At 51.1% G+C, this 24,874-nt stretch overlaps 7 protein-coding genes across 7 annotated transcripts; 5 read left to right on the top strand and 2 right to left on the bottom strand.

The window, feature by feature from the left end:
• Nucleotides 1–1,590: 1,590 nt before the first annotated feature.
• VTN77DRAFT_3077 (uncharacterized protein) lies at nucleotides 1,591–5,667 on the top strand (the record flags this gene model as incomplete). Its single annotated transcript, XM_069418987.1, has 3 exons — nucleotides 1,591–2,305; nucleotides 2,366–4,924; nucleotides 4,979–5,667. The coding sequence occupies 3 exons, from the start codon at nucleotides 1,591–1,593 to the stop codon at nucleotides 5,665–5,667; spliced, it is 3,963 nt and encodes a 1,320-aa protein (XP_069278877.1).
• A 790-nt stretch (nucleotides 5,668–6,457) lies between these two features.
• On the bottom strand, nucleotides 6,458–8,500 carry VTN77DRAFT_3076 (uncharacterized protein; the record flags this gene model as incomplete). Its single annotated transcript, XM_069418986.1, has 8 exons — nucleotides 6,458–6,554; nucleotides 6,606–6,677; nucleotides 6,725–7,054; nucleotides 7,108–7,422; nucleotides 7,470–7,647; nucleotides 7,701–7,816; nucleotides 7,871–8,271; nucleotides 8,333–8,500. 8 exons carry the CDS (start codon nucleotides 8,498–8,500, stop codon nucleotides 6,458–6,460), a joined length of 1,677 nt encoding a protein of 558 aa, XP_069278876.1.
• Nucleotides 8,501–12,661: 4,161 nt separating this feature from the next.
• On the top strand, nucleotides 12,662–15,960 carry VTN77DRAFT_3075 (uncharacterized protein; the record flags this gene model as incomplete). Its single annotated transcript, XM_069418985.1, has 6 exons — nucleotides 12,662–13,987; nucleotides 14,051–14,148; nucleotides 14,197–14,537; nucleotides 14,590–15,027; nucleotides 15,080–15,271; nucleotides 15,323–15,960. 6 exons carry the CDS (start codon nucleotides 12,662–12,664, stop codon nucleotides 15,958–15,960), a joined length of 3,033 nt encoding a protein of 1,010 aa, XP_069278875.1.
• A 2,571-nt stretch (nucleotides 15,961–18,531) lies between these two features.
• On the top strand, nucleotides 18,532–19,041 carry VTN77DRAFT_3074 (uncharacterized protein; the record flags this gene model as incomplete). The annotated part of the gene is made up of 1 exon (XM_069418984.1): nucleotides 18,532–19,041. One exon carries the CDS (start codon nucleotides 18,532–18,534, stop codon nucleotides 19,039–19,041), a length of 510 nt encoding a protein of 169 aa, XP_069278874.1.
• Nucleotides 19,042–19,155: 114 nt separating this feature from the next.
• VTN77DRAFT_3073 (uncharacterized protein) lies at nucleotides 19,156–19,761 on the top strand (the record flags this gene model as incomplete). Its single annotated transcript, XM_069418983.1, has 1 exon — nucleotides 19,156–19,761. One exon carries the CDS (start codon nucleotides 19,156–19,158, stop codon nucleotides 19,759–19,761), a length of 606 nt encoding a protein of 201 aa, XP_069278873.1.
• A 2,530-nt stretch (nucleotides 19,762–22,291) lies between these two features.
• VTN77DRAFT_3072 (uncharacterized protein) lies at nucleotides 22,292–23,723 on the bottom strand (the record flags this gene model as incomplete). Its single annotated transcript, XM_069418982.1, has 3 exons — nucleotides 22,292–22,899; nucleotides 23,005–23,442; nucleotides 23,522–23,723. 3 exons carry the CDS (start codon nucleotides 23,721–23,723, stop codon nucleotides 22,292–22,294), a joined length of 1,248 nt encoding a protein of 415 aa, XP_069278872.1.
• A 163-nt stretch (nucleotides 23,724–23,886) lies between these two features.
• VTN77DRAFT_3071 (uncharacterized protein) lies at nucleotides 23,887–24,423 on the top strand (the record flags this gene model as incomplete). The annotated part of the gene is made up of 2 exons (XM_069418981.1): nucleotides 23,887–24,326; nucleotides 24,384–24,423. The coding sequence occupies 2 exons, from the start codon at nucleotides 23,887–23,889 to the stop codon at nucleotides 24,421–24,423; spliced, it is 480 nt and encodes a 159-aa protein (XP_069278871.1).
• Between the last annotated feature and the right edge of the window lie 451 nt (nucleotides 24,424–24,874).

Below are 24,874 nucleotides of genomic sequence, written 5' to 3'. Positions count from 1 at the left end.
GCATGCCACCCCGCCGGCGGAGATCGGGCGGGACTCTATTGACGAGATGGAGCGCATCCGAACAGCAGATGGAGATATGCTGACCTCGCAACTCCGGCTGGATCTGCAGCGGACCATGCAGAACGACGTCGCGGTGTTCCGGACGGAGGCGAGCCTCGAGGCGGGGCGAGCCAAGCTGCAGCAAGTGGAGGAGAATTTCGTGTCTCGTCTCGCGACTCGAGACCGAAGCCTGATCTGGAACTCCGATCTGGTCGAGACGTTGGAGCTGCGGAATCTGTTGACGTGCGCGGCGCAGACGGCCCGGAGCGCGGCCGCGCGGAAGGAGAGCCGCGGGAGTCACGCCCGCGAGGATTTCCCTGAGCGAGACGATGCGAATTGGCTAAAGCACAGCTTGACGTGGCAGCGACGAGCCGCGGAGCCGGTCGAAATTGGCTACCGGGAGGTGATCATGACGACGTTGGATGAGGAGTGTCCGGCTGTGCCGCCGATGAAGAGGAGTTATTAATATTAAACCTTGCCTTGACTATTAACTAACTGGTAGTTTGCTATATATATAAGCTATAGATATGCATGATAGCAGGAGCGATAATAAAGAGGCATAACCTCGAGTCCTTTGCATTTACCCTGCTTGTTATTGTTCAAATTACCATACCTATCTATCCATGATTCCATGGAATGGATGCACTGTATAATTAATCTCTATTATAGCTTCAATTGTCGACTAGCTGGACTAGGCGGGCCTTATTTTTATTTTTATTTTTATTTTTATGTCCATACTCGCGTAGGATATATCAAGCCATCCATGCCGCCCATACACTGGACCACGGTACTCCGTACTCCGGATTATAACAAAGTCATTGATCTTGCACGGAACTCCGTATGGTAGTCAGGTCAGGTGCCCATTGTCCAGTGACTTCCCGATTCGGTCAATGCAGGTCTGTCAACATGATTCAATAATAAATGCTGTGGACCCGACTAAAGCATCTACAAACTGATCTCCCTCCTAAATCCTAATCCTAATCCACCTCCTGACTAGCTTCGGAATTGATCATCACTGTCATGTCTTTTTCTTGTTCTAGAAGATATCTCCCGACGCGATCTAGGATGAATCGAGATGATATTCACGCAGAAACTCTGCATGATTGGAACGCTTCGGGCCTTTTATTACAACTGGGGTGGTCGCGGCCCACGCTATCGCTAAGCGAAGCTGTAACCGATGAGCCACCACCCCACATGGCCAGTCTCACGCAGAAGACCTGAAGCCTCAGGAGTCCAGGACTCAGGTTGGTCGCGAATCATGGATCCTTCCGAGCGCTTTCTCGACCAGGGTCACTAATTATAATCCAATCCTGCAGCGCCCGCTGCCCACTCGGCTACAGCTTAGTTAGCTGCTACGATCGCAGCTCCAGTCCAAGACCTAAACTAGCTGGCTGACAGTTAATTAAAACCATGGAGGTCCCCCCTCCATCTCGGCCTTCTCAGGCAGGTCCGACTTCATCATGCTGACGTGCTGTTTCATCGAACGATGACCTCCTATATACTGTACAATTGCTTCCATCATCGACGTCGACACTACCTGTTCGCTCCGTGATGGACGAAGAGAAGCTGTCCGAGATCATTGATTCCCAGGATCCGGCATTGGCCACGCATGATCCAGTCCATAATGAAGATGAGGATAACAAACCGCCCGGTCTGTCCTTTCGCGCCGTCAATCCGGTCGATGTCCAGGTCAGGAACTTGACCGTGCAGATCGATACCACGCCGCCGTTGTGGCAGGCCTCTCCGTCGCAGATATGGAATCGTCTCCGCGGACAGAAAGAACCGGAGGACAAAACCTTCAAGACCATCCTCGATGGCGTTAGCGCCAGCATGCGCCCCGGCAGTCTAACGGCCATCATCGGAAGCAGTGGTTCGGGTAAGACGTCGTTGCTGAACGTGATGGCCGGGAGGATGGAGTCGTCCAGGCTGAGGATCTCCGGATCCACCACCTTTAATGGCGATACCAACATCTCGCACGTCCGCAGCGCCTACGTCATGCAGCAGGACGTGCTCATCCCAACTTTGACCGTGAGGGAAACCCTGCAGTATTCGGCAGATTTACGTCTCCCCCCGCCGATGACCCGCGCCGAGCGCATGGCCATCGTCGAGCAGGTCATCATGGAACTGGGACTGAAAGAGTGCGCCGACACGCGAATCGGAAGCAGCGCCCACAAGGGCTGCAGCGGTGGGGAGAAGAGACGGACCAGTATCGGCGTGCAGATGTTGGCCAATCCGTCCGTTTTATTTTGTGATGAACCGACGACAGGTATGATTAAGACCGGTCGTATACGTATATATATGTCAAGTATCTCACTGACATCAACAGGATTGGACGCCACTAGCGCCTTTCAGATTATCAGAACTCTGAAAGGACTCGCCCAGAAGGGTCGCACCGTGATCGTGTCGATCCACGCGCCTCGCTCCGAGATCTGGAATCTCTTCGACAACGTCATTCTGCTGTCGCGCGGATCCGCCCTCTACAGCGGACCGGTGTCGGGCTCGTTGCCATATTTCGAACAGTGCGGCTTCACACTGCCGGCCTTTGTCAATCCCGCCGAATTCTTGATCGATCTGGCCGCCATCGACAATCGCTCGGTGGACCTCGAGAACGCGTCTCTCGCCCGGGTCAACTTTCTAAAGCAGTCGTGGAAGGAGCGGTCGGAGGAAGCATTGCTAGGCGGCGGGGAAAAGGCGCAGGATACCATCGACACAAGCGAAAATAGTCAGCATACGGATGGCACCGCGCTGAAGAAAGTCCCGTTCAGTCGGGAATTCCGCGTCCTGACGTCGCGGACCTTCAAGACGACCCTCCGCGACCCCATGGGCGTGGCGGGCAGTCTGCTCGAGGCCATCGGCATGGCGGTCATCAACGGATGGATCTTCCTGCAGCTCGACAAGAGTTTGGCGGGCATCCGATCCCGCGAAGGAAGCCTGTACACCGCGAGCAGTCTCAACGGCTACTTGGTGCTCACCTACGAGACCTTCCGTCTGACCATCGACATCCAGCTGTTCGATCGGGAGCGATCCGAGGGCGTCGTCAGCGTGCCCGGCTTTCTCCTCAGCCGGCGAGCCGCTCGCCTCCTGCTGGAGGATCTGCCCGTTCCGATCCTGTTTGCGGTGATTTTCTACTTCATGGTGGGCTTCCGACTGGAAGCCTCGACCTTCTTTGTCTTTCTGGGCCTGACGGTGCTGACGCACTACATCGCCGTCACGTTTGCCGCGGTGGGAGTCGGTGTCTCGAGGAGCTTCCCGGGCGCCGGTCTCGTCGCGAACCTGTCCTTCACCCTGCAGAGCTTTGCCTGCGGCTACTTTGTCCAGTCGAATCAGATCCCGGTCTACGTCCGGTGGCTGAAATGGACGGCGTACACGTTTTACATCTTCGGTGCTCTCTGTGCGAACGAATTCATGGGCACAAGCGGCCCGGAGTATGGGCAGTTCTACGATTGTCCGTACTCGACGGACCCGTTGGACCCGGCGTGCAAGGAGTACACTGGCATCTTCATCATGGAAAGCCTCGGCTTCCCGTCGAACTGGATCTGGAGGCCGTGTGTCATCCTGGTTGGCTTCGTCATCGGGTTCTATGTGCTTGCGGGGCTGCTGTTGCAGTATAACCGGTTCGCCATGGGGATCGCGCAGGCTCGCAAGTCAGGGGGCGACGTTAAGACCGGTAAAGAGAAGATCACGGCCCATCCCACACAGGACGTCCGCCGAGTGACCATTTCTCTCGACAAGTATGCCCTGGACATCAAGAAAAGAGGGTTGCCGGGGCGGCCGTCCCGCACGATTTCAATATTGAAACCAATCACCGCGCAGTTTCATCCAGGACAGCTGAACGTGATCATGGGGCCTTCAGGCAGCGGCAAGACGTCGCTTCTGAACTCGATCGCCCGCAGGCTGCACGGGTCAGTGGGCACGCAGTACCGACTCAGCGGTAACATGATGTACAACGGGGCCGTTCCGTCGGAAAGCGTCATCCGATCAGTCACGTCGTTCGTTACGCAGGACGACGACGCGCTGATGCCGTCGCTGACGGTGCGCGAGAGCCTGCGCTTCGCGGCGGGACTGCGGCTCCCGCGGTGGATGTCGCAGGAGGAGAAAAACCGACGGGCAGAGGAAATCCTGCTGAAGATGGGCCTCAAGGACTGCGCGGACAATCTGATCGGGAGCGACCTGATCAAAGGCATCAGCGGCGGCGAGAAGAGGCGGGTGACGATCGCGATCCAGATCCTGACGGATCCCAAGATCCTGCTCCTGGACGAGCCGACGTCGGGTCTGGATGCGTTTACGGCGACGTCAATCATAGACGTGTTGAACGGGTTGGCCGCCGAGGGCCGGACGCTGATCATGACGATCCATCAATCGCGATCCGACATCTTCCATCATTTCTCGAATCTGCTGTTACTGGCCCGCGGAGGCTATCCGGTATATGCGGGGAAGGGGGCCGACATGATCTCGTACTTTGGGTCCTTGGGGTACGAGTGCCCGCAGCAGACGAATCCGGCGGACTTTGCCCTGGATCTGATCACGGTCGATCTGCAGCAGGAAGACCGGGAAGCGCTGACGCGACAGAGGGTGCAGCATCTGATCTCCAGCTGGGAGCAGGTGCCGGTGGAGCTGAGTCGACAGACATCCAAGATCGCGACGCCGGCGGAACTGGGCAGCCTGAAGAAGCAGATGCACCCGTTCCGGGTAACGTTTCCGCTGGTGCTGCACCGGTCAGCCATCAACTTCTTCCGGCAGCCGCCGCTGATCATCGCGCGGACGTCGCAGATCATCGGGATTTCGATCATCATGGCGCTGTTCTTTGCGCCGCTGAAGAACGACTACCCGGCAGTGCAGTCGAGGATGGGATTTATCCAGGAGTTTGCGGCGCTGTACTTTATTGGTGAGTTGCAGTATATCGTCTGAGTTTCTTTTTATACTAAGGTTGATATGATAGGTATGCTTCAAAACATCGCCGTCTATCCTCCCGAACGGGACGTGTTCTACCGGGAAGAAGCCGACAACTGCTATTCAGCGGAGACGTTCATCCTGCAGTACACGGTGCTTGAAGTGCCGTTCGAGATCGCGGCGTCGATTATCTTCGGCGTGGTGGCGGCGTACGCGGTGAACATGGAGCGGACGCCGCAGATGCTGTTCATCAGCGCCTTCAACTGCTTCTGCATCATCAACTGCGGCGAGTCGGTCGGGATCATGTTCTGCACGCTTTTCGACCATGTTGGCTTCTCGGTGAACGTGACGTCAGTGCTGCTGTCCATCTCGACCATCCTCGGCGGCATCATGAGCCTGAACGTCAACGGCGTGCTGCAGGCGCTGAACCACTTGTCGCCGATCAAATACTCGATCGCCAACCTGGCGCCGTACTCAATGCGCAACCAGCACTTCACCTGCACGGCCGCCGAGCGCCTGCCGAATGGCCAGTGCCCGATCGAGACGGGGCTGCAGGTGCTACAGCTGTACAACCTCGACACGAACGCGGCGCTGAACGTGCTGGCCCTGGCCATCACGACGGTCGTCTACCGGCTAGTGGCCTATATGCTGGTCAAGGCGGTGCGGTGTCACGGGTTTTGGGACAGGATTAAAGGGATGCGACGATGGCTGAAACTGAAAAAGTCTGACGCGACGTAGATATATATAGATATATATATATGTCCATCCAAACTCCAATCCTCCAATCCAATATCTATCTGTCTAATTAACACCTCCTGATTAGGTCCGTGTATAATTTATAACTAGAAAAATTTCGATTTCCCGTGCAGCTATTAACCCTAAACAAACTCGGCAGCCCCAAGCAAGATTGAATGAATGAACCTCAGAACAAGCGGCTCGCTTTGGTAAACCACGTGTACTGTACTTCGTAGGTAATTAAATGATATGGGTCCCAAAAGTTTCAACAGTGGGTTAAATATGGCTCGTTCATGGTTCGCGCATTCTCACTATGTAAGGAATAAGAGGCTACTTGGGGAGGTTACCAGCAACCCCAGCTGTCGTATACCAGTACTTTTTTGGTGTATTCATTGTATTCATTCATTCATTCATTCACTTTCTTTTAAATTTAACTAATTTATTTGTTTCTTCTTGGTCGAGTTTAGAGCCATTATCTATTATAAATATATATTTTCGCTTTATTTTGGTGCATGTAGAGAATCAGACATTATCCTGCTGTGGACTGGGACCGTGAAAACGCCATATCTCTGTCTAAACTTGTGACAAGATCATCGATAGAACTCAGCCCTGTCTTCAAGAGAATATCAAAAACAAGTCCCACGCTAAAAGAATCAGACAATAAAAAAGCAGCAACCATCTAGATTCAAGGGTATCCATATTCTAGTAAATCACATCGAGAATGACCGAAATCGTCGTCATCGTCTCGTCGCCATCTGGGCGATAGTCTATGATTCTGTCGTCATGAAATCGATTACACTTCGAAGTTGTTGGGAGGGTCGTAGATTTCCTCGTAGTCTTCCGTCCTGATCGCTTCGATAAGATCCTTCGTGCGAGGACCAGTATACTTCCTGTACTCAAATTAGCTAAGTACTGAGAACTTACACATGCGAATGTCTTACCTTCGAGCTGACAACCACCACCACGACAGCGAAAAGACGGCAATAAACGCGGCCACACAAACAGCATAGTTCCTGATCTTGTCAGTACCGTCACCTAGGTAGGTAATTGAATCACTCACATGTTTGCCGGCGTCACTGGTCGTGTTGGGGGAAAGAAGAGAACCACGCTGATGAAGATGACCCAGGTGATAGAAATAATGTTGATCGGTATGCCCCATCTCCCCAGCGTGAACGGCCCTTCGATGAACCTCACCCGGTGCTTGTAGATCTGATGGGCGAGGATCACCGAGATGTACGACACATCAAGCGCCGGCGCTGTGATGTTGAAAATCGCTGTGGCCGTCTCGGTCGATCCGATGGCGATGCAATTCAGACAGACACTGAAGAACACAACGAACCACACGGCATTGACCGGGGTATGCGTATATTCGTTCACTTTGGCAAGAATGCTTGGAAAGATCAGCGATCTCCTCAGAAGACATCATTTGGAAGGTCATATTACTTGGAAAATGGAAGTGCCTCATCACGGGCGAAGGCATAGGCCATTCTCGTGTCTGCCAACATGGCAGAGCAACCGGTAAAGAACTGCACGAGGATGACAAAGAACCACATGATGGTTCCACCGGTTCGGCCACCCGCATTGAGGAAGATCTGCGCTGCTGGCATACCAGTCGGGCTATTCAGGATTGCATCCAGGTCATTGATGCAGAAGCACATCGACACAGTGAGCATCCAGCCAAAGACACCAGAGACAAGAACCGCAACCCGGATTGCGACTGGTCCTCGGATGGCCGCATCGTGGGTTTCTTCTGACATGCTTTCGAAGAATTAGTTCGAGTCCAACCTGGTTCAGAGGAAACTTACTGTGTCGTTCCGTCATAATCGGTCATCGTCCAAGCCACCGAGAGGAAGCCAAGAAGAAAGGAAAACGCTTTGGAGCCCCAGCCAGATCCATCGGTCACATTGGTAAAAACCCACTTCGCGGATTGCTTTTCTGGCGTCAAAATCAAAATCGCAGCGCAGATGCCTATCGAGGCCAGAACTGTTAAAGTGTGTTAGTCTGGCATCTCTCTTCCTCTCCACATAGAACCGTACTGTTTATGGGCGCAAACCACAGAACGATTCTGTGCAGACTCTTCGTCGTGAGGGAACAAATGACGCCCATAACGCACAACAACCCGATCGACACAAGAACCGTCTCCAGCGCAGTCCTATCCGAATAAGCAGGCGATCATGCACGAGGCATCAAATGGAAGGTGACTTACGGTGAGTATGAATACTGCCCATCCTGATAGGTCGAATTCATACTGACGCACGCCAACAGCATCTGGCTGACCGTGTACGCAACGCTGGATACTCCAGCAGTCTGGCCCAGGAGGTTACACCAACCCTGAACCCAAGAGAAGATGGCCACTTGGTCCTCGGGAACAACATGCTTCGTGACAAAGTACATGCCTCCTGCGGTAGGATAGGCAGACACCAGCTCCGCGACGGAACTGGCAATGCACATGGCCATACATGACCCGATGAACCAGCACCACACCGCGGTGGCAGGCCCTCCAGCTGCCAACGGAGATTCGAACGTCGCCGGGACGGACCCGAGAACCCCCAGGATGGATATCGCATAGGAAACAGTAGACCACTTGGAAAACTCGCGTCTTAATTCCTAGAATCGCATATCAAATCAGTCAAATTGCTTCCTCAAAAGTTGGGTGGCGTAGACATACCTGTTTATAGCCGATGCGGGCCAACAACCGCTCGTCATCATCCTGAATGGTCGCCATGCCGGGAGCAGAGCCCGCACCAGATGCGCCCTTGATAGAAGTCTTGGAATCTTCTCCCTTCTTGGCCGGCTGGTCCTTTGTGGCGGGCTGTGATGCTGATGTTAGACCCATGATTGCTCACCATGAGAAGCGAGTAAAACGCGTACAACGAGCGTAAGGTGTTCTGATGAACACCAAAGAAATCTATCGACAGAGAGAGGGACCTTGGGTTCTCAGGACAAATATTAAAAAAAAATGCCCACCTACATCGTGGGAGGAGTGATGGTTGGACCGATCTGCAGCAAGTCGTGCAGCCGGCCAACTTTCCGAAATTACATCGAAGTACAATCAGTGGAGCCAGCCCCGCTGACAACAAGCCTGATTGTGTCACTCAGTAGGCCCTTTTCAATCCATTGGTGAGATACGCGAAGGAGCTGCCGGGAGTGCGAGTGCTCGAAACGAAATTTCCCTGTGGACAGGCAGGCTTGAGCAAAGCCTAAAAACTTCCAGGAGCAATTGGGTTTTTGTGGCAGACAGCGGAACCAAGTGCCGCCGCTACGGGGTAACGGACCGAATGGCAGCCAATTGGGACGAGTCGAGACGCTGCGTTTGACAGTTAGGTAGTGAATTGATATGCCTTAAGATGTTCCCAATGCTCTGGTCAGCGCCTAAGGTTGTTGACGTTTGAGGGACCCACTCTATTTTGATTCTATGCAATGCAAGTCGTGTTCCGTTCTCGGACACGTGCAGGACAACTTCCAACTGGCCGATGAGGCTGAAGATAATATCGTAGCAATTTCTTGATGTTTTGGCGGGGGGAATCCCGGCAAGGAGGACAACCGTCGTGCGAAACAATCTTGTCTGCAGTTCGAGTAGGAAGGACGGTATTCACCCACCAACACCACCGCTCAGCGATCGGGATGGAACGGAGCGGGATTGGGATTGGGATTAGGACCGAGCTCTGCAGGCCTGCAGAGTGCAGACAGGTAGAAGCATGCACATGTTAGGCACTGCGACTCGATACCATCGGTGGGTCGGATGGTGGCATTTAAGGGCAGACAGACAGCATTTTGAGCAGGCTGCCCGAATTCCGAAGCATTAATTAACGTTGGAAGCTGCTTCGGGAGGTGGATACTCCGTAGAGGAGGTTATGTAGGTAGCAGCCTGGTAGCTACTGCGTAGGTGCTTCCTGCCTAGGTAGGGCCCTCAGGCATGAGGAATCACGACTTGTACCTCCCTAGGTAGGCAATCTCGGTGGGTCGGAAGTTGGAAGGTACGCGCCAGGCGGTGTGGAAGGCACGGGCCGCATTAACCCCTCCACCACTAACCAGATGTGCTGAAGGTTCCTTGTACGGAGTACGGGCCCTGCCCTGGGCCCTTCCAGCCCTTGCGTGCCGTAGTTTCTGATGCATCCGTGCAGCGATTCAGAGGGCTCCCAGGCATTCAATCCATCACTTGCTCATTCCATTGGCTCCCGATGCATCACAGATAGGACGATAACCAGTCCTCTATCTTGGCCTGCGCGTAAGCAATCTCCTGAAGCGGGTGCGGGGCTCGCCCGGAACATCGTTTTCCCGACCGTCCTCCCCTCACCACGCAGGATTCCTCACACCCAACCCTCCAGACCTGTCACCGACGTCCTAGATAGGCAGATAGCGAGTAACTCTTAAACGGTCCGTGGTGACGCGATATCTCGAGATGGATCGGTCGTTGTAGTCAGTCGTTTCACCGAATCATTCTACAACTTATTTAGGTACGCTTGAACAAGGTCAGTGAGAAGAGCAACATATTAAAAGTGTGCACAGACCAAGTTGGGCGTTTCCTGTGGACCCTGCATTTGCGTTTGACGTTGTTGTAGAGGTACCAAGGTAGATTAGGGCAGAGTTGAAACCTAAGGCAGGAGCCAGAGTCGCCTATCTTGTGACGGTGACAAGACCAGACCCGCGGAATGTAGTCCTTCAATCCGATTTCCGGTCCGAAACCCTGTCTTTAGGCAAGGCTCATTCGGCCAGATCACCGAGCGTTGGGAATTTTGACTAGAGAGAATCTCATAATATTAATATGTGAGATTGCTTTATTAGTTCCGGTTATCACAAATGTCCTGACCCGGGTTCAAAGTTCCATCACTTCCTTGCATAAGCACAAGCCATCTGTACAAGGTCTGGCACCGTGGCGTCTGCAGAGCCATGACCAAGACAGGGTCCAAGGTGGTAGTAGTGGGAGTTGATCGCTGATTCTGTCGGGAGGCCGAGGTTACTCTTGATGATCATCATCGTCATCGCATTGCCATGGAATGAAATCCTTTAAGAGACTGTGATGGAGGGTCGAGTATATCCCGAATGTGATCAAGAACTTGGATGGTTGGAGACACAGAATCTTCTTCCACAGAATCGTCTTCCTGGTTGCCATCTAAGCGGTGTGAAGACCTTGTGTAAATTGGTCAAAGGACCTTGGCATTTCTGCGCATTGAAAATGGATTATCAGCAGCAGCATCACACCCATCTTCTTCCTCGTCTTCGTCTGTATCTCACTAGCCGTCACCCTCGTCGTCCCTGCTGCCCTCGAAGATACCATCGTCGTGGTCTCTATCACTGCTGTTGCTGGAAATAGTGTTCTCCTCTCCACTGTCACCCTCGCTGTCAAGCTCCAGATCCAGATTGAGATGTCGCATTCTGCTTCACACTTCGTCAACAGCATCGCTCTTCTCTTCTTCTTCTATGCTGTCGGAAAATCTCGCCCAACTGTGCCTCAAAGGTAACCATCCACTCATCCCAACAAACGCTCCCGGAGCCTTCAGCCACCAGTATCAAATCCACCGCCCAAGAGACTGGATACTCCGGTCGCGTGGCCCTGGCGGAGGCCTCCCGGAATGGTCGGGAAATGAATTATTCGGCACGATAAGCAAATGTGCCTAATCGAAGGCCAGACCGTGGGGAAATCCAGTCGACTGTGGCGTATGCAGCCTGACGATGTTGAGGTAGTGTGTCTGGTATAGGGTAAAGGTAGTGATAAAATCAATCAAATCAAGAATCTCTAGGTCGAATTCGTTTTGGAAACGTGACGGGGTGGTTCTGAAAGCTGCGAGTTGAAGACTTGCCGTCGGGCCTTCGGATTCAGCGCCGGAAGCTGCTTGCGGGCAGGAACCACGAACCTTACCATAGGGAGTGGAGCAGGCAGGTTGGCAAAACGGAGAAGCTCGCGGCTGAATTGATGAGCGTTGTTCCCACGTCTGTGGAGAAAGATGAATTATGTGTATGTGGGTCGAGCTTCAGAGGTAAGATAGTCAATGGAGGCGTACAATTTTTTTTACCTTGACGTGGTTGTACCGTAGTTTGGCACTGCTCTGGGGGTTGATAAAAGAAGCCTCGCAGAATCAAACAACCTTTAATTATCCAGCCATCCGCACTTTTCTGTGATCAGCTCAGCTGATTTTATTTGCAAGCACGTGTATTTCAGGCTCGTTATTTGAAACAATGATCCATAAATCCTCTCTCTTCTGTTTGTTCATGATGAAGCTGGGGTAAGCATATACTTAACCACCTCTTGCTCCTGCCATCACTTTTCTCTCCCCTTAGTATTGAAGGGTGTATTGGGTTCATAATATCAGTGCTGTTAGTCATTGTCATAGTAAGGGGGTGCATAGGAACAAGGATCTCAAATTTGTTTGACAAATAAATATCAGCTCTAGCGGTTCTTTCTTTTTTTCCGAGGCAGTGAATAATTTCTGCTTTGCTGTCGCTTGCTACTAAGTATGCTGTCTTTCTCATCAAAATTATTGTGGCCTTCGCATTATCCCACAATATAAAAGTGAAACAGAAAAATTCAGAAATCATGGATTAGTATCCTCTGTCTTTGTTTGACATGTAGCTTTGCGCACCAGGAGCAAACCATCCTGTTTCATTTAGGAGGGAGAAAGAGGATATGAATTCAGTCCAGTTGCTTGCCTAGAGAGATCTGATATCTGTCGCTGATCACTTGGGGGAGGCCTGCACGTGCCGCGGCTTCATCGGCGCCAAGTAAATCCGCGGGCATCCACTGATTGTTTAACTTGTTCCTGACACGGAACACCAGATAGTATTAGGTGGTCAATTCAGTTCCCCGACGGAGCAATTCTACAGAGTACATAGGACCCCACTGCTGTGGGAGATTTCCATTCCCTGTTCCAACACCATTACCAGAGGCTATGGAACGGTTCTGACCTTAATATTCGAGACTTTCCCCGATTCCCCGCACTATTGTGCATCTTCGAAGCTCTGCCCGCACCGACTGGACTCCCGCAGCAGATGAACCGCGATGGCGGACCACTCGACGTATCACGCTTTAGGCCAGCCTGGTGCACCCGATGAAGACTTGTCGAGACAGCAATCAGCAACGCAGCCTTATGCGCAGTCTGCACCTCCTCCACCTGGCTATCAACACCCCGGAGCACCATACGGAGGTGCTCCCCTGAATGCACCATCCCCTTATGGAGCGCCCCAACAATCGAGTTTTGCTGGTCACCCCGAGGCCGGATATAGTGCTGGGACAGGAGCTGCAGAAGGTGATGCCATGGGAGGGTTGACTGCTCAGATGGGAGGATTAGGAATAACGACGGACGCTGGGGCTCGCGGCCACAAGAAGAAACACAGACACGCGTATCATGATATCGGAGGATCTGCTGCTGGTGGTCCTGCTCCACAGGCATTCAACAACTTTCCCCAGCAGAGCGGTGCGCCAGGTTCGTCCCAATTTCTAAATACTGGTCTAAATCAACCAGTCTCGCGCCCGGTCTCCCCTGCTGCTGCCCCCCAGGCAGTGAACCCGGCAACGGGCGCCTCTCCCCAGCCAGGCTTTCAGGGAGCTGGCACAGGCTCGGTTCACACTCAAGGGAAGATCGACCCCGAGCAGATCCCAAGTGTTCCCAGGTCTCGCGACATCCCTGCGCAGTACTACTTTAACCATGTCTACCCGACCATGGAACGACACATTCCACCTCCGGCAGCGATTCCCTTCGTGGCCCATGACCAAGGAAATTCGTCTCCCAAATACGCTCGCCTTACCCTGAACAACATTCCCTCGACCTCTGACTTCCTCAACTCGACTGGTCTGCCATTAGGGTTGGTCATCCAGCCCCTGGCGCGATTGGATCCTGGGGAACAACCCATCCCGGTTATAGATTTTGGCGAGAGCGGGCCTCCGAGATGCCGCAGATGTAGGACATATATAAATCCGTTTATGGTGTTCAGGGCCGGTGGAAACAAGTTCGTCTGCAATATGTGTACGTTTCCGAACGAGGTCCCTCCAGAATACTACGCCCCCGTCGATCCTTCCGGCGCCCGTGTCGATCGTATGCAACGGCCGGAGCTGTTGATGGGGACAGTGGAGTTCGTGGTGCCCAAGGAATACTGGGCAAAAGAGCCTGTTGGCCTGCGGTGGCTCTTCCTGATCGACGTCAGTCAAGAGTCTGTAAAGAGAGGATTCCTCGAAGGGGTATGCGAGGGCATTATGAGTGCGCTCTACGGTGGTAAGGACGAGACGCCTGAGGAGAATGACGGCGAGACGACGTCCAGGACGCTTCCGGAAGGCTCGAAAGTTGGAATTATTACGTTTGATAAAGAAGTGCATTTCTATAATCTCAGCGTACGTCAAAATCTCCAGATTCATCCTCATCTTCGTCAAGGCGCCGACTTACGAGTTGTATAGCCCCAACTCAACCACGCTCAGATGATGGTGATGACCGATTTGGAGGAACCATTTGTTCCGCTCAATGACGGTCTTTTCGTGGACCCCTATGAATCGAAGTAGGTGCATGAGAGCAACTCTTTAGACAAGTCAACTGACCAATCTAGGGCGGTGATCACGTCCCTTTTAACGCAACTCCCCACCATTTTCTCTCACGTTAAGAACCCGGAGCCTGCATTGCTCCCTACCATCAACGCAGCCCTGTCAGCACTACAGTTTACTGGTGGAAAGATCGTGTGCGCGTTAGCAAGCTTGCCCACCTGGGGCCCTGGCAGGCTCTTTATGCGGGATAATGGGAAAGGGCTCGGAGCGGACGGTGAAAAGAAGCTGTTTACTTCTGAAAACCCCGAGTGGAGGAAGACGGCCACCAAACTGGCCGAGAGCGGCGTGGGCATTGACTTTTTCATCGCCTCACCTGGCGGTGCCTACATGGACGTCGCGACGATCGGTAAGCTATCCAGCTATAACCGGGTTGTGGCCTATTGCTAAGATTTGTCCAGGCTATACGGCTGCTGTTTCTGGCGGCGAGACGTTTTTCTACCCCAACTTCCACGCTCCTCGGGATATCCTGAAGCTTTCTAAAGAAATAGCGCACACCGTCAATCGGGAAACAGGATACCAGGCTCTGATGAAAGTCCGCTGCTCGAACGGACTTCAAGTGTCTTCATATCACGGCAATTTCCTGCAGCACACATTTGGTGCCGACCTCGAGATTGGCACCATTGACGCCGACAAGGCTATAGGAGTTCTCTTCAGCTATGATGGCAAGCTAGATACAAAGCTCGACGCTCACTTCCAGGCCGCTCTCCTCTATACTACGGCGAGCGGTCAGCGACGGGTCAGATGTATCAATATTGTCGCGGCCGTCAATGATGGCGGGCTGGAGACGATGAAGTTCATTGATCAGGATGCTGTCGTGGCGATTATTGCCAAAGAGGGTAAGTCGAGCACCGTCTGTCGGGTTCTGCACGCATGCTCACATTAATCCAGCGGCCTCGAAGGCGGCAGACAAGCCCCTGAAGGACATCCGTGCCAGTATCACCGAAAAGACGATCGACATTTTCTCTGGCTACCGCAAGAACTTCTCGGGTTCACACCCTCCTGGTCAGCTTGTACTGCCTGAGAATTTGAAGGAATTTTCGATGTACATGCTCGGCTTGATCAAGTCGAGAGCCTTCAAGGGTAGGTCTGTTCGTTTTCACGGCGTATAGTTCAAGTATTAATCGTCTACAGGAGGCGTTGAGACGTCTGACCGCCGTGTTCACGATCTGCGGATGCTGCGTTCGATGGGTTGCACGGAGTTGTCTCTGTACCTGTATCCGCGCATTATCCCCATTCATAATATGAACCCTGAAGATGGCTTTCCCAACGAACAGGGCCAACTGCAGGTTCCGCCTACGTTGCGCGCTAGCTTCTCCAAGATCGAGGAAGGCGGCGCCTATCTGGTGGATAATGGTCAGATCTGTCTCCTGTGGCTGCACGCTCAGGTGTCGCCCAACTTGCTGGAAGACTTGTTCGGGCCGGGCAAGACATCGCTACAGTCCCTCGACCCGTCTACCTCGTCCATTCCGGTGTTGGAGACGCATCTCAACGCGCAGGTCCGCAACCTGTTGCAGTACCTGGCGACGGTGCGAGGATCGAAGGCGGTGACGATTCAACTGGCGCGGCAGGGTATCGACGGGGCGGAATACGAGTTCGCGCGACTGCTGGTGGAAGACCGCAACAACGAGGCGCAGAGTTACGTCGACTGGCTGGTGCACATTCACCGCCAGATCAACCTCGATCTGGCGGGACACCGGAAGAGAGAGGACGGAAGTTCGGGAGAGGGCGCCTTGTCGAGTCTGGCGGGCATCAGACCGCCTTACTGGTAGGAGCAGATCGGACGGTGAGCGTGAGTTGATGTGATGATATGAGAAGCACTACTATAATTCCAACTTGCATGGCATGCTGCATACACCAGACGAGTCTACACTCTACAGTTTGATACCTCTAGATATGGCCCATGCAGGGACCAGTATTAATCGTTCGTTGACAAGGCTTGGCTTAGAACTCGTGCTGCGTAGGCGTAGACAGAGACGGTGTAGTGAATCCCGGTGACAATCTGCTTTGGGCAGGCTGCCAGGCCTGCACTGGACTGCTGTGCTGTACAGCGTTGTGACTGACGCAGCTATCCTAGAAACTGGAGACGTTATATTGATACCTCATCAAGCCTACCGCCTGACTAGGTACGCTGGCCTGGCATTTGGCAAAAAAAAATTAGGTATTGAAGGTTACTACGCCACGGCATACTTTACAGTACATGCGTATTCTGCGCCAATAATGGCGTGACGCCAACAATCGCAACTAAGATCGATCATTATTCTTGATTGATAATCGATTGGGTGCAGTGTATGTAGATCGACGCAGGTACCGTACCAGGCACAGAATCCTTTTTGCCCCTTCTCATACCTTTTTTTTTCTGTCTCTTATTTTATTTTATTTTTATTTTTTATTTTTATTTTTTCTCTTTGCAGTACTCCGTACTGTTAGTGTTAGTAAAGTTCGACGGATCGAATTTTTGTGTTTGTGCTTGTGTCCCGAAGCCAAGGAAGAAAGCCTTGTTTTTCGCGTTTTTCGCGCCGATCTTGTCGATCGATCGGGTGCGGGCATGCATGAACACGTGGTAATATTAGCTAGCCGATCGTCAGACCATCTGGCATGATGATCGATGATGACTGACGCTAACACATGTCACATACCTAAACTTAAGCTTTAAAATAAGCCTTAAGTTAAGGTATTATTATTGATGCATAATGCGCTGTACTAGAAGTCTAGAAGAATAGCTTAATGTGACTGTGGTTGATCAACAGAATACACCGCAAGTAACTAATTAATTAATTTTAAGCAGTGGAGATGAATATACTTCCTTGTGTGAAGAGTCATGTATTCAGTCAGCCAGTCAGTCAGTCAGTCAGAAAAATCAGATAGTCATATTATTATGAAATTAGTATTTGGATGGCTATACCTGGGTAAAATTTCCTCTTGCAGAACTCTGTGAAAGTGAGTCGACGGCACAATCTCGCCTCTCTGCAAAGGATCGCCACACATGGCAAAGCAACGTATCTGAACAAAAAATACATAAAAATTAAAAAATTAAAAATTAAGAAAAAAAATAAAATGAAAAACTAAAATAAAATAAAAAAGAGAAAGAAAAAAAGAATTTCTTGACTAGAAGAGCATTAAGCTTCAAGGTTCTCTTGGCAGCCAGCCAGCTTCTTGGCTTCTCCTCTTGGCTCTTCTCTCTCTTCTCTCTCTCACGTGATCGACTTCTCAACTCGGTATGGTCTTTGATGTTAACCTTTCAGTATTCCGTATGCCGGAGATGAACCGGTGGCCACTGAGCTACACCAGCAAGGCCACTGAAAGCCTTCACTAGATGCGTCATTTTCCTCTTTTCCTTTTCTGTTTCTTTTTATCTTTCATTGATTTTTTTTTTCTCTCAGTGGCACCGACCTTTTGCCCTTGATGGGATCATTATGGAGGTCTGGCACCGAGTGCAGTACGCACGTGCCAATCCTACCAGCATAGGCAGCTGTATGCACACTTCACTGGTGAAAAGACATCCGCTGACACTTCTCCAGAACCATGGCACGCAGAAAACGCGGCCAAGTCGAATTCGAATGATTATCCGGTCCAAGGGACGGGCCTGACCGTCTGCCCGAGGCGGAAGAGGCAGTCGTACGAGATCATAGGCTCTCAGGTGAGCTGTTCCTCTTTTCGGCGAATCGCTGGCATATGAAATGCGAATCATATTGAGGGCCAATATGAGGAATATGAATGGGAGGGAGGACGAAGTTTGGATGGCTGTGGACCACCAACTGGCCGGCAGTTGGTTGCCAAATGCCGGCAGGCCGGCAGGCGGTAGCCATGACATGCGTCGAGTTGACTCCCATGATTTGACTGCTGGACTATCCAATCCCAGGGGTTTGGGAGCATCCACGTCGACTGTTCCGGCCGGTCGAAAGTGGACTTCCCCCCGAACCGTGGAGACGGGTCACGGGAGGCGTTGCGCTTTTTCCCTCCAGTATTGCCACGGCGGTTTGAACATAGATTTGAGTGGATTCTCGTCGTCTGGTTGGGTGTCGACTGGCAGGTTCCTTCTTGCCACGCACCTCCGTCCGACCGCAGTATCCAATGTGGCGCTCCCTGTTTCAATCATTCGCTCGCTGTCATTGGCGCAGTCTCCACTGGAAAACTCTTTTTGACCCATAGGGCTTGCGGTCGGTGGGGAAGCCGTTTGTCCCACAGCTAAACTCTATCGGAGGCATCCACCCGTGACGACCGTCGGCCTGGCTGTGCCTGAGATGAGCCACCAATGATTCCTTTTCAGGTGGTTTTCCTTTCTGATAGATGTCTGGTACTGGAGCTCCTGGTTATTGGGTCGGGCAGATTCAACGTGGCATATGCAAGGCACCCACCAATCACATGGCATCGGCCAACCGGTACCTGGATGCGCTGGTGTACACTTTTACGCCTCCACCGTCAGAACCAACGACCAAGTCGAATTCATCCCCATCCCTAAGGCTATACTCCAAGGTTCGGTTCGGCTCCCCGGAGTTGTCGCTCTATTGCAGCCTCTCTTCTGGAAGCTCCACAGCCAATGTCCACCGTTCGAGGTGCCATCGGCGCCATCCCGTGTTCCAGACCCGGCCCCATGTTCCCTCACAACCCCCGTCCCATGGGACGGGTCAGGGACGGAGTACCTTGACGATGCAATTCGTTCGTTCAGACACAATATGCCGATAGAGGATTTTTTCCCTCCTCCTGATGCTCCACCTGTAGGGAGTCACTGGCCACTCTCTTCAAGTTATATAAGGGGGTTCAATTCCCCCGAAGTGTCTCCATCCTGTTTCCATCCTTTTCCATACCACTCTACAATCACCATCACCACCACTCCACAGTCACTCCTTTGATACTTCCATATCCTTCCAGATCCTTCCTTTATATTCCCTTTTTGGTTGATACACCAGACGCTCCTTTCATTTCCTAAAAAGGAAATCTCACACTCCTTTCTTTGACTTGACAAGATGAAGTTCACTCAGACTTTCGGCCTTGCTGCCATCCTGGCCTCTGCGGCCTCTGCGCTCCCTACTACCATGCGCTCCACCAACGGCACTTCCTCCTCTGGTGGTTCCTCTTCTGGATCTTCTTCTGGTGGTGGTGTGACTATCATCAACAACATGGAAGACACCATGTACCTGTGGTCCGTCGCCAACTCGGCCGACGCCCCCATGGTGACCCTGGGCCAGGGCGAGACCTACTCTGAGAACTGGCGCCTCAACCCGGACGGCGGTGGTATCTCGATCAAAATGGCCACCACGCCCAGCCAGGCCGATGTCCTGCAGTACGAGTACACCCTCGTGGACCCGGTCATCTACTGGGACCTGTCCTGCATCAACATGGGCACCAACTCCGAGTTCACCAAGGTTGGCTTCGCCGTGACTTCCGACAACCCCAACTGCCAGTCGGCCACCTGTGCTCCTGGTGACACTGCCTGCGCGGATGCCTACCTCTTCCCTACCGACGACCAGGCCACGCACGGCTGCCAAGCTAGCACCCACATGACTCTGAACATTGGCAGCGGCAGCAGCAGCGGCAGCAGCAGCGGCAGCACCAACAGCAGCAGCTCCTAATTTGCTGCTGACAACAAATCTTCTACCGGCGGAGTCTTCCGGCGGAGTGGAGTGGAGTGTTTGTGATTGAGATTCCTGGAGAATCAAAGATCCTGTTTTTTGAAAAGGCGACAAGAGAAAAAAAATATCATGCTTTCTACGACACAGCTCACGGGCATGAGCTAGCTTTGTTTGTCGTCGTCGTCATCGTCATCCTTTCAGCGGACTTGATGTCCTGCGGTCAAGGCCAGGTCGCCTAGACGGGATGACGAGGAAAAAGAGAAGGAGCATGGTGTTTTTTTTTTGGAACAGGAGACAGGAACAGGACAGGAATTGTTTTGATTTTGGACAAATATATAGACAAGTTTTCAAATTGGCATTGGTCTGGGTTGGGTCGGGTTGATTGCATTGTTGATTTGGCTTTCTTCTTAGACAAACTTTCTTCTTGTTCATCTTCTTGAACAAACCTTTCTTCTCTGGACAAACTTTTGAAACCTTCTTTTGACCAACCCCTTTTTGGACATTCGCTTGACTTGGACAAATTACAAGAAATCCACTCGCTCGATACCACCACCACATGCAAACGTTCCTCTCGTCCTTGGTAAATGATTAATAGATGACCACCGTATATATATATATGTGTGTGTGGTCTAGTAGACAAGGCCTAAGGTTGTTGGCCTTAGACTGCAACTTTAGGGTTACCTTACATTACCCTTGACGTTAATAACCTAACAAAGGGCCTTGCCGAGTGCAACCACCCCTTTCTTCATCCCTATTCTTAATTCTTTTTCTGTCACACTCCACATTCATGAATGAGGGTGCGCATGACAGACCTAGAGCAGTAGTGGCGACATACCAAAAAAAAGGCAAGGAAAAAAAAAACAAAACACGTCCTACCTACCCGTTTGTTACTGTGTCTCTCTGAAAGGACAAGGATTGGCCTGGTTACGTATATACGACGCATATGCGTCTATACGATGACTCTCAGCCCCCATCATCCATCATCCTTCATCCTTCATGCTTATCTTCATAATTATGTAACCTACCAGCATCCTCATCCTGCCTAAATATAAATACATACTAAGTACAAATATTCCATGTACGGAGGAGGAGGTACCCGCCAGCCAGATCAGGTGACCTCGCCACACTTGAGTCAGTTACGTCATGTCCAACTCACTTCGCCTCATACTGGAACATAAGTCTGGAAGCCGGAAGTCTGGAACAGTTAGTTCTACAGTATGTTGCATTAGTACAGAGTATGGAGTACGGAGTAGATACACTATGTACTCAGAAGTTAGTAATAAAATTAAATTTAGTGCTTGTTTTCAAATTCAACTTTATATACGGAGTATTGATTTAATAATAGGTAATAAGATGTTTGGGCGGTAGCATTTGTTCGATCCTTTGTTGGTTTCTTAGGGCTAAAGGATTATTGGTGTACTGTACTGTATTGGTATTTGAATTATTAGGTAGTATGTACTGTACTCCGTACCTACCGATTCAACAGAATCCTTTTCCTTTTTCTCTTTGTTCTTTTTTTTTTCTTTGCGGTCCCGAATACTCCTCAATGCAACCTTGCAATATTAAACATTCCAAATTGATCCAATTCTGGTTGGAACTCCCAACGAGATACAGAGTACTGAGTACCTCAGTTTGTTTCAGCCCCAGCTACGTACCTTAAGGTACCTAAGGTATGTACATACCTAGGGTTACAATCGAAATTCCCCTTCCCTATCGAGTACTGTCTAGTGACTTCTGTCCAATCTACAGTTGTCAGTCTGGGCTAGGGTGCCTAGGTGCATACTAAGCTGCAGGAACTTGGAATATTACAATATTTACCATCATCTCAGCACACAGCTCAGTGGATCACCCCACCCCAGTCAGTGAGTGTGCTGATCTTACTGTACAATTCTTTTGATTACGATCCTCCATCTGGGCCGCCAATATATTCATTCCTTGCTATATTCTTTACCATATAAGATCCTTTCAAACCTTTTTTTTTTTTACAAACGATTGCTCTAGGATTCGATGTTGTGATTGAGAAGTGTTCTATCAATTAGATAAGAAAGATACCTAAAACAATGAAGCATCTTCACAGTTTCATAGAATGCTTCTTCTAGAAGATACTGATAATTTTTCCTCGTGATAGTTCGGAGTTGTCAAGCTATCTAGCAATGATCTCTTTTTAGTTGCGCTCACAATACCAAGCAAAGATTTCCATCCGGTCCAAGACAATGGAATTAGAGCGCACACAGAGCTAGAATAAATAGTACAAGTAACTAAATCGGTAGAACTGCCATACCACTTTAGCATTCCGGCCCAATGTTGCGGCAGAGTGTGCTGGATTGTAGGTACATGATGTCTTGATGGGCATCAGGAGAATATGAATGAATGGGGTAATGTATCTTTGTTCTTCGAGAAGACCAACATTTTACCAAACCCAGTAATTCGACGCCAACCCGATTTGTTCGATCTCAGATGGAGAAACACCAGGAGAAAAGGTTCCCACAAATGCTAGAGGAAAAAGAAAGAGGCCCGCATCAACAGTCGCCTAATCTTCCAGCTCAGCTTCCCACTTCTTAGATATCTCCTCGAACCTGCCATCTAAATCTTCGTCGATGATCCCGCCATATGTCGGGCTGGACGGTGCCGTGGAGTCTTCTGCCATATAACCCTCATAAGAAGGGACCCAGTGGTTGGTAAGCTTCTCGTAGACTCGATTGCGAAGATCTTCGTGCCGGGGACAGCTGTGGGGGAACCCCCAAGGCCAATAAGCCTTGCTATGCGTCCCTTTTGTCGCAAAATGTGCGCCGAACACTTCGTTGAAAGCGGACAGAAAGGTAGAGCAGCCCAAGCAAGAAAGTTTGGATGATCCTAGGTAGGAGTATGCGGGAGGTTTAGGGGGGTCGGTCGACTGGTGATGCTCATTGAACAAATGCAGCAAAAGCTTTACCTCGCAGTGGACGGGCGCGCTGTAAAGAGGTGGACGCTTTGCAATATCCAGACAATCGCTGCGGACCACAGACTGGTTCATCATTAGGCGAGATGAGGTACGTGAGAAGTGATTGAAGTAGGCAACTAGGCGTTCCATTGCTTGCTCCCATTCCTCACTCGAGCGTGGGAGCCAGTCAATTTCTGTCTGGTCGCTTGGAAGTCCCTCTATGCTTGGGTTGGCCTCGAAAACACGTCTGCATTGTGGCGAGATTACCGCCCGGGTCAAAATCTCGATATCGGCCATAGTCGATATGATTTTTTTTCAAGTACGATTCATAACCGCGGAAAGAAACGGTGCGGCTCCGTTCAAAAGGCCAGTTGCCATTGTCTTGGCCGTCAAAAAAAACCGTTGAACGGCTTTAAATGTCATCTTGAGAACGATGCGCAAGTTGTGCCAAGTTTTGTGGTCGTCAGCGGCCGGTTTCTCGCGGAGCACGCCGCCGACGCGCATGAAGCGTTGGTCGAGCAATTCGACACACTCTCGGACCCGATGGAATGGGTGTTGGATGTCGAGATCATCCACGAGAATGGACCGGAACTTATCCAGGTTGGAAGTGACGCGCCGCTGGATTTTCAGGAAGGTGAACTTGATGACTTCGGCTTCAAGCTGGCTGACCAGTTCAACCGTGCGCGCTGCTGAGATCTGCTTCATCAAATCCCAGATCACGGTAAGATAGGCTATGGTGGCTTGGGGGAACGGTGGAGTTGCTGGCGACGAAAATATCGACGGAGTTTTCAGCACGAAGACGAATCGCGGTCGCCACCACCTCTTTCTGTTGCGACACACAGATATTGGCGAGGGAGTCGAGGACTTCGGAAAGCAGCTGCACAGGGGGAGAATACAGTGGCTGATCAGCATCGAGAGGTGGGAGCCATTCCAACGCAGTAGACTGCACATAGTTGGCAAAAGCCAGGAGTGCATGGACGTCCCAGTCTTCCGGGAGAAACGCTGGGAGGGTGATTCTGTGGTATCGGGCAGAGCTCTGCATGTTGTTCTCTTCAGATACATTCACTTCGATGAGGGTGGTGCAATATTGGTTTCGGGAGTCCTCCACAATGTGAACTGACGGCCGATGCCTAATCCATTCACTTTCTTGAACCATTTCTCGCTTCCCTTCTAGATTGCTGTTTGTCACTCAGTCAATTCTCTTCATGTATATTTCGCGGGACAAGATCCAGCAGCTATGGAACACCATCCAACAGCAAGACAGGGTGTTCACGGACCAAGAACTCCAAAATCTGGGTGTGAAACGTGATTCCTTCGAGATGGACAATGAGGACAACCCAAATTTTAACCCACACTTCTTCGAACCGCTTACCCAAGCGACCCTGAACGAATATCCCATTGATCATCAACAACTCCAATTCGATCTTGCAGAGGACCCGTACATTCTCCGTTACGATGACTTTGACGCCCAGGCGGCACAATTTCCGGACAGACTTGATCTCAACCAGAGAATGGCCCTGAGCCCGACAGAGTGCACACGAGCCATATGGAACATAATCGAGTCACACATGAGTGTCGTCCCCAGAAAGAACATGCCAATGTACAAGTCTGTCCTTAAAGATATCACTGGCTGGACGAGAGCAACGTAAGTAAACTTATCTAACCTTGAGCCATGACAGCTTTCAAGTATATCTGGCTAAAGATTCTCAGAGGCGGAATTGAACCAAGACAGGAAGACCTGAATCCCCTTCTACATGACATGGAAGGCTACAGTGGCCGTGACTGGAGTACTGTGTACCTCCACTATAAAAGAACACTGCAGCTTGCAGTCTCGTCTTCTAGAGTCCGGCGTAGGATTTCTCGAACGCTATCTTTTAGCAGACCCCACCATATGAGGTTTACCCTTGCTATGCTAGGTACTATATTTGATTTCTCAAGCTAGTTTACAATTTTAACTTGGCAATCGAACTTGAAAGAGATTTATATTGTCATGGCACTAATAGGCTGATCTCCTGATCAGTGAAAGAACATCTTGATCTAGCCAAAATATGACAACAATTCTGTCCGTCAGAATTCTAAGTGCTATACGGAGTATTCCGTACAGTACTATAGATCCATATCTATATCTAATCCACGCACGTGACGTTCTGGACTAGTTCTCCTCTCCTGCAATGTCTACTCCATACTGTATCT

This window comes from Rasamsonia byssochlamydoides, assembly GCF_041956645.1.
Source record: "Rasamsonia byssochlamydoides strain NRRL 3658 unplaced genomic scaffold VTN77scaffold_21, whole genome shotgun sequence".
NCBI lineage: Eukaryota > Fungi > Ascomycota > Eurotiomycetes > Eurotiales > Trichocomaceae > Rasamsonia > Rasamsonia byssochlamydoides.
Note: the sequence above shows the minus strand (reverse complement) of the source record. Positions and strands in the feature narration are given on the sequence as shown.